This window comes from Diceros bicornis, chromosome 3 (genome assembly GCF_020826845.1).
Source record: "Diceros bicornis minor isolate mBicDic1 chromosome 3, mDicBic1.mat.cur, whole genome shotgun sequence".
NCBI classification, from domain to species: Eukaryota; Metazoa; Chordata; class Mammalia; order Perissodactyla; family Rhinocerotidae; genus Diceros; species Diceros bicornis.
Window position 1 is genome coordinate 87,248,945 of NC_080742.1, and position 17,966 is coordinate 87,266,910.

The 17,966-nt window shown below is 47.3% G+C and overlaps 1 protein-coding gene across 3 annotated transcripts in view; it reads right to left on the minus strand.

The window, feature by feature from the left end:
* Positions 1 to 1,309: 1,309 nt before the first annotated feature.
* The window catches only part of HIPK2 (homeodomain interacting protein kinase 2), a 177,707-nt gene continuing 161,050 nt past the window's right edge, over positions 1,310 to 17,966 (minus strand). For all 3 annotated transcript variants that reach the window (XM_058531220.1, XM_058531200.1, XM_058531210.1), the window contains 3 exons: positions 9,516 to 9,760; positions 3,065 to 3,222; positions 1,310 to 1,793 (listed from right to left, as the gene is read on the minus strand). In XM_058531220.1, the coding sequence (XP_058387203.1) occupies positions 1,332 to 1,793; positions 3,065 to 3,222; positions 9,516 to 9,760 (865 nt within the window). In that variant the 3' untranslated portion in view covers positions 1,310 to 1,331. The remainder of the gene's footprint in view (positions 1,794 to 3,064; positions 3,223 to 9,515; positions 9,761 to 17,966) is intronic.

The window sequence follows — 17,966 nt, forward strand, 5'->3', positions numbered from 1 at the left end:
ACACTCCTCTGTTAGCAAACAGCCCGAGAAAGACAACATGTATTAAAATAAAATTAAATAAAGAAAAAAAAAAAGGAGAGACCAGCATAAAATGTTACAACAGCACAGAAGAAGGGCTGAGATGATGGACTCGCCTCAGCCAGCTTCTTGGAGTACCACAGAAGTCACCCTCACACTGCGTCGGTCGGTAGTCGGTAAGGCACTAGGAGGGAATGACGTGAAATCAAGACTGTGAGAGCTGTGACGGCGGTGCCAAGGGACACAGGGAGGGCGGCACTCTCGCTCACACCCACATGCTCGTTCACGCTCGCTCGCTCACGCTTACACACCTGGACCACCACATTGGTACATGCCTTCGTTAGATCACTACTTTTTGTGCAATTACATTGAGGAATAGTCTATTGGTATCATTGGAGTTGAACACAAAGTAGAAAACAGGGTGCAGAGAGCTACATTCTACTGGGGGTGTCGGCGATGGCCGCTAGCCCTATGCTACGGGACTAGGGGTTGATTCAAAGAGAAAACAAATCTTCAGAAAAGAAAGAAAACTAAAACTTGCAACACACAATATTAACGACATTTGAGGAATAACATTGCTTAGGGATTTATCCAGAGTGCTCAGAAAGAGAAAATGCGCCCTCTCCCAGGGGGGTCTTCCTTGCCCTGGCCAACACCCCCACCCCCACGCCCGTCAGTCCTGACGAGTGAGCCAGAACTGGGCTTTGCCAACCCCTGACCAGCCCCCGAATATCAGCCTCCTAGGCCACGGCCTGACCTTCCAGAGGGCTGCTGACCCTTTCGAGTTCTGGAAAGATCCCTAATTCTTATGTTCAATAATTAAAAATCTATTGGATTTCCATATCAGGTGTCCCTGACAGCAAATTCTTAAATGTCACTTGCTGCCATATGAAAATAATCTTTGAAAAGTTCATAGATAAAGTTCTTCAAAAACCGGGCCCCCCCACTTCCAGAATCTTCCGTTGCTCTCTTCTTCTCCTTTCCAGTTTGGTGCAGAATGGGTTCGTGAGCTGTGTTTTTTGTTACTGACGTTTTCTTTTTTTTCTTTTTCTTTTTTAAAATAAAAAGCATAGATTTCCCCCTCCTTAATCCCTTCCTTTTTAAAATGTTCTCTTCTCTGCTCTCAATCCTCCCACTTCCTAGTTCAAGTTTCATTTGTGTCCCGTCCCGTCCCCTGCCCCCCTCCCTGCCCCGTTTGCATTGTTTGTGTGCGGCATCTTCAGTATAAAAAGCCCAGCTCCCACCTCGGTCCCTCCTCCTCTCCCTCCTCCCCTCTGGCCATCCTCCCCTCCCCTCCCCTCCCTTTCCAGTGCTTATATGTAAGGGTACTGGTTGACCTTGGCAGGGCTCAGTGGGTATCCAGTGTAGACGGTGGAGGCTGGAGAGGCGCTGATGTAGGTCTGGTGGGCAAACTGGGCTGGATACTGACTTGGGTGGATGGTGGGTGAGGGCAGGACCCGGGGGCCCATGCTCACGGGGACCTGGTGGACGATGCTGGCCGGGTAGGCAGTGTGCTGCACGGTGTGACGTGCCGAGCCTTGGGAGGCCACCAGGTGGGCCACGGTGCCGGTGGAGCCCAGGGCTGCGGGTGCTGTGTAGGTGTAGAGGTGGGGCTGGGCGGGGAGGTGGGCGGTGGCAGCCAGGTGGGGGTGCACAGTGCCGTGGCTGGGGCTGTTGTGCGGGAAGGAGTACGGAGCCTGAGCCATCGTGGGAGTGATGTAGGCCTGCTGCCGTCGGTGGCTCCCGGCGCGGTCTGCGGTGATGTGCTGCTGAGCCTGGAGGAGGAGAAGCACCAGGAGAGGCTGCATTGGGGGCTGGACACACAGGAGAGGAGGGGGAGGAGGGAAAACAGAGAGGAGAGGAGGGAGAGGAGAGGAGGGGGAAGAAGAGGACTGGAGAGGAGGGAAAGGAGAGAGGAGGAAGAGTAGGGGAGGAGAGAGAGGAGAGGAGGGAGAGTAGGGGAGGAGGGAGAGCAGGGGCAGGCGGAGGAGGGGAAGAGGGAAGGGGAGGAGGGAGAAGAGAGAGGAGAAGGGGGAGGAGGGGAAGGAGGAGGGAGAGGAGGCCAGAAGCGGCAGGAGAGACGGAAGACGCCTCCCTTGTACGCTGGGAAAGTAAAAGTTCGCTTGGACTGAGAAAGGAACGCTGTGTCCTGCCGCTCCGCAGCTGAAGACACACAGATGAAGCCAGCTGCACAGTTAACAGGAGACAACATCTCCCAAGGACATATCACAGCCGCGAAGTGTCAAAAGAAGCCCCTCTTTGAGGGATGACTGTTGTCTCTCTCACTGTGAAATCATAAGCTCTCAGAAACTTTGCTGTTTGAAATTCTGTTAGTACAAATGAGACAGCCCTCTGTTACCTGGAGAACCTAAGCCACGACGACACAGAGACCCCGCCTCAGTGCTCATCCTAGGAGCACCGCTTCAGATGAGGGTTTCTGAGCACAAATTCCCCGTTTATCTCACTCTGGAGCTTCTAAGGAAACAGGTCTGAGTCCACATGGCAGTTCAGACCTGGTGTTGACCCCTTACACATGGGAGACTCTGCTTCATTGATGCTCCACCTAAATGCCACCCACCGCCTCCAGACCCTCTGACTCTTTCCCTGGGTTTGGGGTTTCTGATATGTGGCCCCCTCATGCAGTGAATCAGTAAACCCGACTTTGTGGGACTGCATGTCTGTCCCTGGTGTCCTGGCCTCATGGGGCCAGGATGCAGTTTTCTCCTTTGCTGGCCTGAAACAGCAACATGTGGGCCACCTCTTTTTTAAGCTCTGGCACCATGTCACTAAGCACATCATAACAGTGGACAAGTCAGGTGTCTTTGGGCTGGCTCTCTGTGAACCAGTGATTCCAACTTCCCCAAGGGTGATCCACGGTGGAAAGGAAACACCAGAGGTCACCCAGGGTATTTCCTGCCACCCTTAGAGGGGCTGTAGCTCTGGGAGGTGGGCGAGGGTCTGCCACAGAGACCCTCTCTGAAGCCGAGGAAAGTGGGCGATGAAGTGACGTGCTTGGCTGGTGAGACAGCCATTGGGTGGGGCTTACCTGGCTGAGATTGAGAGGCTGCTGCTGCTGGAAATGCGGTCCTGGCCGCTGCTGCCGGTAGGCAATGGCTCCAGACGAGCTCCCTGAAGAGTGACCGCTGGTGGAGGTCACATTGCTGGAGGACTTGGACTTGTAGGACGAGTGGTGACTGGTATTGACTGTGTGGGAGGAGGAACAGGTCACAGATCAGTCACACGTCCTCAGCTGCCCAGAAAACCCTACCCCTCTAGGGGACATCAGTGGTCTTCCAGGAAGGAACACATTCCTGAGACTGGCCAATCACAAATCAGCCTCATCTTCCCCAGACCCAGTTAAGATTCCGCCTTGACGCTGGACTGGCCACTGGGCTCTGGCTTGTTCTACTGGTTGGGAGCAAACCTTGCTGGACTTTACTATCTGGTGACAGTGAAAAGCATAAGGAGAGTCTAACAGAGAAAAGAAGGAGTTCTCTGCAGCTCTTCATGTCCCATCCAGGGCTGCAGCGGAGGCTCTCCGCTGAGACACAGAGACGCACAGTGACAGGTACAGCAGGACACAGATAATCGAGTTTCATAAAAAGGACCACAAACATCCTACAGGAAAAAGCAACAACTAGAATAAAACAAACAGGATAAGGAGGTTTACATTAAATCATTTTAGTCCATTTCAGTGTTGCGTGATCTGCGAATACTGGCTCCCAGCAGAGTGGGACTCGTGTCTCTGTGGGGCGGTCAGAGGACCACCACACACGGCACAGGATGTGGCAGACCCGAGAGTTATTGCTCACCCGCCTCTCAGTGTCTCTCTAGAAATCAAACATTTCTCTCCTGAAGCCTTTTCTAGCATAGATGAATGAAAACCAGGATGGAAAAATCCACAGGCAATAAGAAAAAGGCCTTTGGTATAGGGAATCCTCAGCAGCCAGAACACTGCGCTGTCCTTCCACAGACTCCTCGACTCTAAAACTGTCCACATTTGAGGGAGCTGCCCAGAGGAGGGGTGTTCAAGAGAAGGAGAATATAAGGTGTCTCATGTCAAGGGAGAATTGGCAAGGACATACACAGGACGCCAGAAGACAGCTCTACTTCTCGTGTTGTTCAGTATCAAGAGTTCAGAAGATTTATTGGGGCCTGAGCGTCTCTGGGAAACACACAAGCCTAATGCCATCTCAACTGGGTAGCCACAGTCGCTACTGTGAACTGGGTACGTCTGACTGTTCTTGGGGATCGAGGATGCTGAGTATTAACAAAGCACACGTCACAAGGACCAGGCCTTGATGGAACTGGGTTGGATCAATTCTATTACAAACCTCAGAGTGATGAAATCAAAGTCAGAGAGGAGATGCCTGAGGCCAGAGAGAATGTTGATTAACTGTTGATGGAGAGAAGCGTGAAGAGTGAAGGGAAACCAGACACCTAGGGCCAGGAGATCAGGGCACACGGGGCAGTCGGGCAGTCGGAGAGGAGTCTCCCTGCCCCCACAGGTAACAGCCCCCTCGAGTAAAGGGAGAGCTACCTCACTGGGAAGGGAGAGGGCGGGTCCCAACAGAGACCTCTAAATCTGACCACTCGCCCCGGGGGCCTCCTATCCCACCCACTGAATCAGAACCCGGCGGGGGGTGCCCAGGAATCTGTATTCTTAACAAGCTTCCCAGGAGAGCAGGAGCCAGCCAGGCCCTGTGTGTGTAGCTGACCTACACTTGGGAATCAGGGCCCTTTGCTCAAGCCAAAGCTGGTTAGACTCCCAAAGCCCTCCAAAATCTGGGGGCTGGAGGGAACTCTGGGGACCCATAGTAGGATAACTGGTGGAAAGTTGCAAACGCTGGCTACCAGGAGAACTTCAGCTTCTCTCCTTCATTCAGCCACTGTGCTACCGCGTTGGAGTCAAACTCCTTTCTGCTCTGCATCAGATCATAAACCGTGCTTGCTGTCTGGCCCGCGCTGGGGATGTCATCTCTCTGCTCCTATTTCAAGTCTCTGGGCATTTGTGGTAACTATATTTGAGGGAGAAACCCTGAGCTTCAGGTATCCAGAGCTTGAGTCTGCAAGTGAAGAGATGTGCGAGTTGCAGATGAAAATGGACATGACACAGCCCTCCATGTATTTCCTGCTACCATCATCATGGGGACAGGAGATGGGGGCTGGGTCACAGCTTGTCAAGCTGTCAGAACAGGAGACCCGTGTATAAGGGAGGGGGTTCTGAAGGGGACCAAGGATTAAAATAATAATCTCCTCCTGCAAAGACAAATCAAGTGACAATGGAGTGGAGCAGAAGGCAAGAGCAGAACGTAGAGCTCCTGCTGTGTATCTGGAGCTGTGCGGGCCATGACTGAGCTCTCTGGTCAAGCTGTGCCCAGCTGCTCTCAAAGATCTCCTGCCCCGGGAACAGCCCTCGGTTCATGGGCTGGCCTCCAGTGGCCCTGTCTGCACTAGGTGGGTGGGAGAGTGCTTCAGAGCACGGGTGAGCCCTGGAGCCAGACCCCTGGGAGGGCCAGCCCCACGGCCTCGGTCGAGTTAGTCAACCTCTCTGTGTTTCCATAATCTTATCTGGAAAACTGGGAAAATGATAGTAACTACATATGGAGTCATCATGAGGATTACATGAGTTAATGTATGTAGGATGCTTAGTATCTGGTACGTGTTAAGCTCTTAAAAGTGTTAGCTATTGTTGATGTCTTTATTGTTGAGCCCAGCTCCCTGGCTAAAGCTGATGCTCAAGGAACAGGTGCCTGCTCCAAGCTGGGACAACCAAGTCCTGTCTCCTGGAAATGGGAAACTGGGAGCCTGGGAGTCGCTAGGTCAGGGTGAAGCAGTGCTCCAGAAAGCAGGCATCAGGCTTCCAGTGGCCCAAGTCCCAGGGGTTCTGGCTCCTGCCCTGCCTGGGACCTAGCTGTTGAACTTTCCCTCAGCCCTGTATCCCTCTAATAAATTCTTTATTTGTCTTAAGGCAGTGCAGAGTTCATTCATTCATTCCAAAAGAACCCTACCTAACCCAAGAGGTCTGAGAGGGCTACGTGAGAAATCCTCAAGAATCCTTCCTGAGCTGGGAGCCACAGTGGGGGACAAGTACTGTGAGAAAATGGACTGTCACTCGCACAGCATTCATTCTGACTTGAGCGGGCTCAGGGAACCCCTGGAGCTCCAGCTGGGGTGGCTGCAACCATTCGTATCTTGGCCTATTTGGGCCAACCGGGCACCAGGACGCTGAGGAAGGCTGCTTTCCTGGTTCTTCTAGCCTAGGATGATTTTACAGCTAACAGTGTATCTTAGGGTTGAGAAACACCACAGGCTGGGGACGGGCAGGCACCAGAATGAAGTGCCTTCCTGCCTCTTATCTGTCACTAGAAAGACTGTGCAGCATGTTCTCACAGGGGAAAATAAATCTTTCTTTGCAGCAGAAAATTGTACCATGGGGTTCCCCAGAGACACTGACATTAGTTGCTTTAGAACCTGTAGACTTACTGAGAACGACCTTCCTTTTTTTTGTTTTTTGCTGGAAATATCCCTCAGAGATTCTTGGCCATCCCAGTAATCTTTTCTTTTACTTCAGATATAACGCAGTCTTGTGGAAACGCAGTGGGCTGAGTGCTCAAAACTGCCACCTGTCACACACAGTGCTAGGGGCTGACGATGGAAATGGTCAATGTCACCTGGAAGGTGGAAAATGTGGCTCCACAAAGCTGTCCTCTCTTGTTGCTCACCTTTGTGAAAACTGCTGTGTTATGCTGGCCATTTCCTCACCTGTCTTAACTAGGGGTTGAACAAAGTGGTCTTAAAGTTTCAGTGACTCTCGCCACAATTTTGTCACCTTCCACGGAGTGGCGCCAGCACCAAGGCTGACAAAGCCCCAAACTGGAAGATTTCTAACTTGCGGAAACTTGGCCACTGTCTCATGCATCCTCCATTTCATTTTAAAAGGCCAAAAGAAATTTAGCATTAACCACATTTTTTTTTCTTTACCAATTCCTAGACGACCTGCATAAGGCCTAGCATAAACCAGTTCTTATATACCAAGATCTTGCATGTCAGAGGGATCATGACTGTCACAGAGCTCCCCTGAGATGTCTTGGAACATGGGCATCCCTGATTTACAAAACTCACTGTCTCATCCTGTAGATCCACAATCCCTGATCTGAAATCCCTGAGGACGTTTGAAATTCAGAATTTCAAATTTTAGAAAGGTAATTTGGTACGTATCCAATACATTAGGTTACCCCACAGTGGAGCCTTGGGCACCACTCTATAATCAAAGACACAAATATTTCAAAATACAGTGATATTTCACTAAGTGGCACAGATATGACCACGACACAAATTTGGATATGACAAAGAGACTACGAGCAGCCTCTCGTTAGTTCAGGTCAGGTTTTACCAGCAACTGAGTTTGCTGTAAACTTAAAATTTGGTTTTCAGAGCTTTTTGGATCTTGGACTGCAGATGAGGAAGGAATATTTCCTTCTCTTCCTGCTCAATAAAAGGGCTGGTCTTCCCTAAGGAGTTCAACAACACAGTCTCGAGAACTTGACTGTTAATTAAGCAGGAGAGCCCTTCACCCCGAGCTGTGTGCATTTAAGGCTGCAATCTTTATAACTTGGGTACGTGAAGGGCTATCTGAGGACTTGAGGGCACATGGCAAGTAAAGATTTACGGGGTCAATTTCCAGATTCTCAACTTTCAAATGTATCTTTTCCTAACCTGATTTACCAGTACTGGGATCCATGGGTTTCCCTTCCCCACCTTCTCACTCACATTCACACTTCTCCCATTTTACAAAAGAAAGGCTTTCTTTTTTCTCTCCTGAATGTTAATATGGTGCACTGCCTCCAGGTGCGAGAAACCTAAGGGGCGCCCAAATGGGATATATCCAGAATGGACAGCTCCCGAGGGAGAGTCCCTTGAGAGCAAAGACAAGCCGTCTTTAGTAAGAAACAGTGAAGGTTGTCCAGTCTTATTTTAATCAGGCTACAAACTCTTTGCAAACTCCCTACCCTACCCATCCATTCATGAGATAAAATTCGGAAGTGAGATGGTTGTCACAGGGAGACTTTCTGACAGAGGTGACGTCAGCTCTGGCTGTCTGGGTGCTTGCTGGGGCACACGGCAGCATTTCCACGTACTGAATGAGTTGAACCTGTGGCTTCAAGGTTTGATGAACATATTTAAAGTACTTAAATTATGATACAACATACAACATGATAGAAGTTACAGCCCTTGCAAATATTTAAACTTAAAAATGCGTGATGGATATAGTTTTCAACAATCATTTAAGGGGTATATGAGCAGAAAGGTTAGAGGGCCACCTCTCTAAGGAATCCTGTCTCCTGCGTGAACTACTCCTGTAAGGAGCCTTCCAGGTTCCTTTGGTCCTGGAGAGTGTTGCTTCCTGCCAAGGTTTCCACTAAAATACTTGCCTGGGTACAGAAAGAGGGTTTTGGGAGAGAGATGTCCATCCTCATGTCCCACACTAGGCAGGCTGGCCTATGGCACTGAGCTGGAAAAGTCCCTAAAGATCCCATCCTGAATTCCACTCTTTACTCTCAGTGGCAGGACCGGAATCGCCCATGTCTAACAGGCGATGTCTACACATGGCAACCACCCCAAGAAGGTTCCAAGGTCTCTTGTAGAAAGTGACACAGGCAGGGGTCCTTCCTGATGAATAATAGCTTCTCACATGTAAACAAATCTTTTTGGCAGTTTGTATCCCTTTCCTTCTAAATGCTGCAGGGCTGTTGTGAAGGTGCTAACTGCCTGGATGGGCTGGTAAACAGTTTGTGGAAAAAAAGCAGAACGTGCAGATTTCTTCTGGTTTATTCCCCAAATTCTTCCACTAGTGAGCACAAGCAAGGAAGACACTGAAACGATGCTAGTAAATCTGGGATGAGCGGCTGAATTTATTGAGAAGGTTAAGTTCTCAGCCTTTACTCTAGGGGCCAGTTTTCAGGACCAGCCTTCATGGGGTGGAAGGAGTCCTTTGAATCAAGCAGCACAAGGAGAAACACGCTCGCTAGGATCGCTCCTCCCGACAATGAGTTCTGAGGAGACGTCGAGACGAGTCTGCTTCACCTCACCTACCAAGACTCAGAGCAGGTTCTTCCCTCACAGGAAGCCCCTCAACCACGAGGGCTCCTCGGAAGGGAGTGATGCTGAAAGTCGGTCAAGAACCCCCCAAACAGGGTGTCATTCCAGACAGCGGATAAGGAACTGGGGGGCTTTTATTTAATACTTATCAACCTGGTTAGAGGAAGAGCCATCTTAAAGGCAGCGAGGTATTAATTATAGAATTAAAAAATGAAAACATTGCTTATACAATGTGATGCTAAGCAGAATGCTACCTTGGCTACTTGAACAAATCCTTGGGTAAGGCTCTACAGCGACCCAGCACGTATTAGCCCTCACACAGAACTGCTAGCAGCAGAAAACGAGAAAACTCATCTCCAGAGAGACGCTCCAGGCCTGCCCTGGCCCCAAGTTACCTGGCACCAGGCTGTCACACTCCACCAACACTTCGCTGGCCTGGGTTTTCAGGGGTGGCACGATGATAGTTCGGGGGTTCCCAGTGCAATGACTCTCCAGGCTCCCCTTGGTATCAAAGGTGTTGGCGTTGTGCCCAGCACGGTGCTGCACAGAGTAGGGGCTGGTGTTGCTGGACGAGTCAGAGTAGGGAGAGTCGTGGACCGTGACACAGCTGATGACGTTTTTTCTCTGCTTGGAGACTGTGCTGAAAACGTAAAGGGAGAAATGAAGTGAAGGCTATGAAGTGAGACACCAAACCAGCATTTCAGAACTGGCTGTGTGAAAAGGCCTTCTCTGTGCTCTGGGGCAAGGGAGGGAAGCAGAGAGGCAGAAAGGGTAGGAACGTGACATGCACCACAACCCTAACAGGGAGGTGGGGCACACAAGTGTCACCTGTCTAACCAGTAGCAGGGGGCAAGTGAAGATGGGAGAAAGTGGCTGGAGCTGGGCCCACAGGTGCTTATGGAAATTGGGGTGTGAGAAGCCTCCAGGCAGGCCTGGGCTCTCAGCAGAACTGCAGGGGAGGCACCTGTAGCCTAGAGCGGTGTGGCAATGCCTCCAGAGCCACCAAAAGGCCACATCTGAGCAAACAGAGAGCCCAGCAATACCCCGGCAGCCTGAGGCCCCGGCTTGGGAGGACATGGCCGGGAAGCAAACAGCATAAACTTAGGCTCGAGGCCTGGGAGAGCCAGCAACCTTAGGCGAGGGAACGGAACACCCCAGAGGAACCAGGATGCCATGAGAGGGAAGGAAGAAAAGTGAGGTTCTGTGGAGGCTGCACAGTTCACATGTGCTGAGAGGGAGATCGGAGCTGGAATTGACACCCTGGGCCATCTCTGCTGGGAGAGTGTTCTGTGGGAAGACTTCGTGGTGCAGCTCCCAGGCCTCTGAGAGTCCCCTCCTCAGGGGAGGCCCAGCTCTCCTACAGCTTCCCCACTGCCTGGGCCGAGGATCAGGGAGGGACAGCACTGCATCTAGGTGAGGTCGGAAGGGGTCCGGCCGGGATGATGCCCACGAGGGAGATGCTCTGAATTGCTGGTCTTCATCCTCTAGGTGAAACTTAATACGCCGACAGGGGGGAACTGGCTTTGGATGGCTCTTGGCCAGCACATTTTTTTTCTGAGATATTTATGTTTGTGTGGTTACTTTGGGAACCAATTCTGTCTGCCTTCAAGCTCAGTTGAGAGGCTGGTGGGATGATGGATGTGGAATTTGTTGCTTATGGTGAAGGTTTTAAAAATGGGTTTTCATCTATTTTTATGCACTGATCATCTATTTTTAAGAAATATTGATTGCCTAAGCAAGATGGTCAGTTTCCAACTCATTTGCTAAGAGAAGAAGCTGGTATTTATAGATATCGTGGCCCAGTGGAGCCATAACAACTCCCCGAGGTGTCTTACTCAAGGTCACACAGCCAGCGACAGGCCAGACTCTTTCCCAGATTGATCCCTGCCACCCTAAGGGCAGCGGAGAAGTGGGCAAACTCCAGAGGCCCAGGCAGCTGGGCAGAAGGTAAGGGAAGGACAGCAGGGCTGCTACCCTACAAAAGGCAGAGGGGAGGGAAGCGAGCCCGCAGGAGGCCTGGCCCCCCGTGCCCTGAAGCCTGCCATTCCTGACACCTGGGCCAGACAACTCTTCTAGCGGCTGCACATTCCATCCTTGCTGGTTTAGGGTAGAAGCGTCCCTCCCTCACCATGTCTGTGGGTGAGAGCACGGGCCCTGCAGCCAGATGTGTAATGTCAGCATGTGCTGGGGTGTGGCCTTGGGCAGCTATTCAACCCGAGTGATTCAGTCTCCCTATCAGTAAATGTGGATGATAACAGTACCTCTATCAAAGGCTTGTTTTGAGAATTAAATGAGAATATACATGGAAAGTGCTCTGAACAGTGCACAACACATAGTAAGTATTCTACAAAAGCTGCCATTACTATCATTAGTTGTGTTACCTCATTTAACATGTGAAAACAGGTTTGCAAGAAACATATCTAAGCAAAGTGAATTCTATCAAGGCACAAACTTGCTGGAAAAGTTTCTATTCTATGAATAAACCAGAAGATATGAAAGAAATTAAAACTCATCAGTTACATATCTTGGAGATCTTTGCTAGGTGCTACAGGGAATTTTTGTACAAAGAGATATAACACGTGTCTCTGCCCTGGAGGAGACTGAAATCTCAGTGGGGGACTGTATAAAAACATGACAAGTTAAACAGTAAAAGCTTTGAAGTTATCAGTTAAAGAGAATAATGGATGTCACAAAGCCTTCCGTGACGAACTGTCAAATGAGTTGTACAGATGATAATTGTTAAGAACTCAAAAGAAGGTGAGGAATGAATTGACTGCATATATTTACAGCTCTTCAAGTTAACTTTGATAAAACAGATAAATTTTAATTAATAAAGACCTATACTTCCCACTTACAACAGTTTAAAATGAAAAAAATCCATATGTGTGTTCCTCAGAAAGCTAAACATAGAGTGACCACATGACCCAGCACTTTCACCCCTAGGTATACACGCAAAGGAGTTGAGAACAGGGACTCACACAGACACCTGTACGCCAATGTTCACAGCGGCATTACTCACAATAGCCAAAAGGTGGAAACAACTCAAGTGTCCATCAACAGATAAATGGATAAACAAAATGTGGTCTATCCACACAACGGATTATTATTCAGCCATAAAAATGAATGAAGTTCTGAAACATGCTACAATATGGATGAACCTTGAAAACATTACGCTAAGTGAAATAAGCCAGACACAAAAGGACAGATATTGTATGATTCCACCTACATGAGGCACCGGAACAGGCAAATTCAGAGATGGAAAGCAGACTAGAGGTTAGCAGGGGCTGAGCGAGGGAGGAATGGGGAGTTATTGCTTAATGGGTCCAGAGTTTCTATTTGGGGTGATGGAAAAGTTCTGGAAATAGCGGTGATGACTGCACACATTGTAAATGTACATAACGTCACTGAATTGTACACTTAAAAATGGTTAAAATGGCAGATTTTATATTTTACCACAATGTAAAAAATTAATGTAATATACCGAAACTGATTGAATTATACACTTTAAATGAGTGAATTGTATGGCATGTGAATTATATCTCAATTTTTTTTTTTTTGGTGAGGAAGATCAGCCCTGAGCTAACATCCATGCCAATCCTCCCCCGCCCTTTTTTTTTTTTTGTGGAGGAGGATGGGAATGGATATTAGCCCAGGGCCAGTCTTCCTCAGCAAAAAAAAAAAAAAAAAAAGCAGAGGACTGGCATGGATGTTAGCTCAGGGCTGAACTTCCTCACACACACACACACAAAAGTCCATATGCTTATTCAGAAACAAAAAAGCAAAATGGGATTAGCAACTGGGTGGGGGTTGGGGGGGCATTGAGATCTGTCACAAGAACTAGAAAGTGAGGCACCAGGAAAGGTCACTGAGCCTAGAAAGTAGGGAGAAGGGAGCATTGGAAGGAAGAAGAGCTGTCTTAAAAAGACAAAGACAAGCGAAATCTGCAGCTGTTTTCTGTGGTGGGTGGGGCTGGGCAAAGGGAAAGGACTGCTCTGTGACTAGTCTGTTGTGTATTAAGATATTAAAGGGAACCCCTTGCAAAAAGTGCTCCCAGGACCAGGGAGAGGCCTGGGAGGCTGTAACCATGCAGCTCCCAGGGCCCGAGGGGACGCGGGGAGACTGTGCTGCCCTGCCCTTCACTCTCAGCTGTGGTCACAGCTGTCCTGTGATTAAGTAACACGAACGCACAGCGCCTCAACTGGTCATCTCACGAAATGCAGACATGTTCTGACGCAGGTGCACGATCTGCAGACGGCGGACCCCACACGAAGAACAGAGGCTGGCTCTCAAATGTGTCCTGGGAGCTGGTGTTCTAGCCCTGCCTCCGCTGTCCATTTATTGGCGTGACCCTGGACAGTGGCCTGGATACTGGTGTGACCCTGGATGTCCCTCCAGCTCCAACCTGCTATGAAATCCATTAGGGAGAGTGGCATTAAAGGATCCATTCTGCGAGTCCCTTAAAGATTTATTAAAGACATTTAAAATAGGATTTAGTTTATTCCTAATTTGGAGAGGAAATAAATCCCTTCGGTAAGTGTACCTTACTTGGAGACCCAGACCCTGCCAATTCCTGCTGACCATTATCTTCCTTAGGTTCTGGGTAGTTTAGAAAATAAGGAAATGAAAAATACACACACACAACACTAATTTTGGCCAACCTGTAATAAAATTCAAATTGGACATATTTGGAATTCTTCACTCAAATTTGGAAATTGTGGAGAAGCTTTAGCTCACTATGAGTAAGAATTTCCTGACAACTGGAACTATTTGAACATACAATGGGCCATTTCATGAATCAGTGAGCTTCTTGTCACTGAAGGATGGCTTTCTGGCAAGAGCCTTACAACAGCTGACAGCTTGGTCTAGATGACCTGTGAAAATTTAGGGCCATCTCCTAATGGAAATCCAACAGGTAGTGAGCCTTTCCACCAAAGAGGCTGAGGAATCCTGCATGTCAGTGTCCTGACATCTGTCAAGGAGTGTGGGATAAAACCTGTATAAACTCTTCATGGGTCCCACCTCTTTTTTTGGAGCTGGGATGTCCCTACACCTAACGAGCAAATAGGTACAACAGTCTAATGCTGATTTATCTACCTTTTTGGATTTACATGTGACAGGTTTGGAAAAGGTGAATTAACTTGATAGGTCTGTTTTTAATCTCTTCTATCGTTAGAAACCTTTGTGCTCTACCTGAATATACTATGTAGATTAGAGAACAAATGGGAAGCTGTTAAATGAGTGAATTTAAAAATGAGCACACATTTGACGTTACTAACTACGGATTCTTTAGGCTCATCTGTATTGATTCTACCGAGATTCATTCCACTATAGTGTCTAATTACTATTGATAGCTTATCAATCCCATTATGAATTGGTTAATGGAAGTGCGAGAGACAGTGATATGAGTAGAATGAGAAATATTTGCTTAAATGGCCTTGACAGAACATTACTTCTGAATAAAGAACAAAGCTGTCAGAGTTCACAATTGCACTGTGTTGTCATGGCGATAGATGATTTTCATCATTTTAAAATGATAAGAAATTCGGTACATGTGTGTGGTGATGGGTTGTAATTAGTATTTTGGTGGTGAACATGATGTAATCTATGCAGAAATAGAAGTACAATGATGTACACCTGAAATTTTTACAATGTTATAAACCAATGTTACTGCAATAAACAAAAAATTAAAAATCAATCAATCAATCAATCAATAAAAAAAAAAAAAAAGAAATAAGGAGCTAAGAAGTAAAGAAATCAGCCCCAGTGGAGAAAACACTGACAGAGGATCAGACACAAACCTGTGACCTCTCCCTGTAGGGCCCTGTCTGGAATGTGTTTCTAATTTCTATTTCCCAACCTCAGTCAATTTCATCCTTCAATTCCAGGGTCAAAACTCATCTCCACCAATAAACGTTCCGTGACTTATTTCACTCCTCTGATTCCACCGTCAATGCTATCCGTAAAAAATACTACTCTTCTCTTACTACCACACTGATTACTAAACACAGGTCACATTTATTGGATGCACAACAACTCCTGTTCAAAGTGCTTTTTGTGTTATCTCCTCCAATCCTCATAGCAAGACTCTGCGGTAAAGAATGATTACAACTCTCATTTTAAGAACAACAATCTTCAGATGAGGAGAGCTCAGGTCACTTGCTTGCTCAAGGTCACACAGCTAGTTAGGGGCAGGGGCAGGTGTGAACCAAGAGCTAGCATTCCTTTCTTTTTTTTGGTGACTAAGTATGGTCTTAGTTTTATTTATTTATTTTTTAAAATTTTATTTTATTGTGATAAGAACACTTAACATGAGATCTACGCTCTTAACAAAGTTTTAAGTGTACCATACAGTCTTGTTGACTACAGGTGCAATGTTGTACAGCAGATCTCCGGAACTTATTCATCTTGCTTAACTGAAATTTATGCCTGTTGATTAGTGACTCCTCGTTTCCCCCTACCTCAGCCCCTGGCAATTGAGATTCCACTCCTTGATTCTATGAATTTCACTATTTTAGATAACTCATGTAAGAGGATTTTTGCATATTGCACAATTTCCTTCTTTTAAAGGCTGAATAGTATTCCATTGTATGCATATGCCACATCTTCTTTATCTATTCATCTGATAGACATTTAGGCTGTTTCCACATCTTGGCTATTGTGAATAATGCTGCAATGAACATGGGACTGCTATTATCTGTTGGAGGTCCCAATTTCAGTCTTTTGGATAAATATTTTTGAAGTGAGATTGCTGGATCATATAGTAGTTCTTTTTTTATTTTTTTGAGGAACCTCAATACTGTTTTCCATAATGGCTGCACCAATTTACATTTCCACCAACAGTGCACAACGGTTCCAATTTCTTCACATCCTCATCTATACTTATCTTTTGTCCTTTTGATAATAGCCATCCCACAGGTGTGAGGTGATACCTCACTGTGGTTTCGGTTTGCATTTTTCTGATGATCAGTGATGCTGAAGACCTTTTCATGATCTTGTTGGCCATTTGTATGTCTTCTTTGGAGAAATGTCTATTCAACTCCTTAGCCCATTTTTTAATCAGGTTATTAGTTTTTTTTGCTATTGAGTTGTTTAGAGCCAGTACTCACTCTTAATCACTATGCTATACTATCTCTTTTACCCCACCCCTGCTACCCACAAGCACTGAAAATGTAAACTAACTGAAACTCCTTCTTCTGGTCCCTCCAGGGGCATGATCAGTGATAGTGGTCTTCTCTAAGCATGGGGCATGGGGTGTCCCAGCTGACAGAGATGAGAGCTGTTGGCCTGGCCACCCTTCATGGGGCATGTACTGCTCGCTGCACTGCTTCCATTAGAAATACACAGCTGATTGCTTTTAACCAGCCCTTCATGTGAGGAGAGGGACCAGAAGCCGATGCCTCCAGGCCAATGTGCTCCTTCTGATGTATAATGTAGCTCCCAATTTAAAGTCACTAGTGAGAACAAAAAAAATCTACATTTTAAATCTGGTGCATACATTCCATTCAAATTATATTATCCACACATTTATATCTATATGCATGTCTCTCTCAATATACACACACATAGATACATATCATCAAGGTCATTCTTTTACATGACTACCTTCTAGAGAGAAGTCAGAAATGGCCTGGAAGGAACCATGAGTCGTCACCCACTCCTCACTCCATCACACTCAGCAGAAGCCGGAGTTCGTTCTCCTTCCGTCTTCTTCTGCAACCCAGCCTGCGAGTTTGCCTCATCTCCCCTACTCAGGTTAGGGCCACCCACTGAGCGCTGCTCTGCCGTGTGGTATCTAACCCTCTTCCACCCCCTCCTCCCTCTGCCCTGCAGAAGGCAACATAGGACACGCTGCTAAGTAAGGACAGTGTGGTGCAGCGTCTCTTCTTCAAAATGCACCCTCTTAACCTTACTACTCAAACCATCTGAGTGTTTTGAACGAAGCCCTGTACAGAGGACGCCGACTTGACAAAACATCCTTCCATCTCCTGAGATGAGTTTTATGACTGAAATTTTGTGGGGTGTGCTGTAACTTAAACCTGAGAAACAAAGCCCCTTCAAATGATACCGCGTGTCTAGCTTCCTTTGTTTCTTCACTCAAGCTTGAATATGACACCTCTACAGCACAGCACGATGGTGGCTGCCAGTAGCTTATTAACCAACAGCAGAAGTGGGGTGAGCGATACAGCTATAGGTAGCAATGAATACGGATTCCACTTTGAGTTGACTTTGTCCATATAAAGATAAATGAGCGAGTTCTTCCCTCTGTGAAGTGGATGTTAATTTTTCAGGCCAAACCCTTCTAAGCAGCAGTTAATCAGTTTCCTGACTGCGCCTTTACTATAACAATTTCTCTAGATTTTCAATTTAGCATTAAGAAGAACATTTTGGGTCAAAACATTTTTAAATAAACGTTTTAAGAGTGATCCAAGTAACTGTTTTACTTCTAAAACATTAAGTGATATTTGTGAATCCATTTTCTTAAAGTTCACATTTTGGTACCATGAGCTGTAATACCCTGAGCAGCTGCTCACACAGGCAGTGATGCAGAATGGAGCAGTGTGCTGATGTCCACGTGAAACAAAACCCGTCCACCAGAAACATCCAGATAACGAATGAATGAATGAAGTAATGAAAAATGGAGACTGGGCAAAATGATCTCTAGCTGATCAGCTGAAATGAGCCACTTCGGTCACACACTTTGAAAATTACCCGCATGACCGAGGCTTGTAGGATGTGACCAAATGGCCCCTAAAGGGCAGTTTCAGCACAAGGCAGGTCTGCAGAAGGGTCTGAATGGTAAAACGTGCATCTATAAACTTGGTCCACGGCGATTCCAAGGGAGAAAA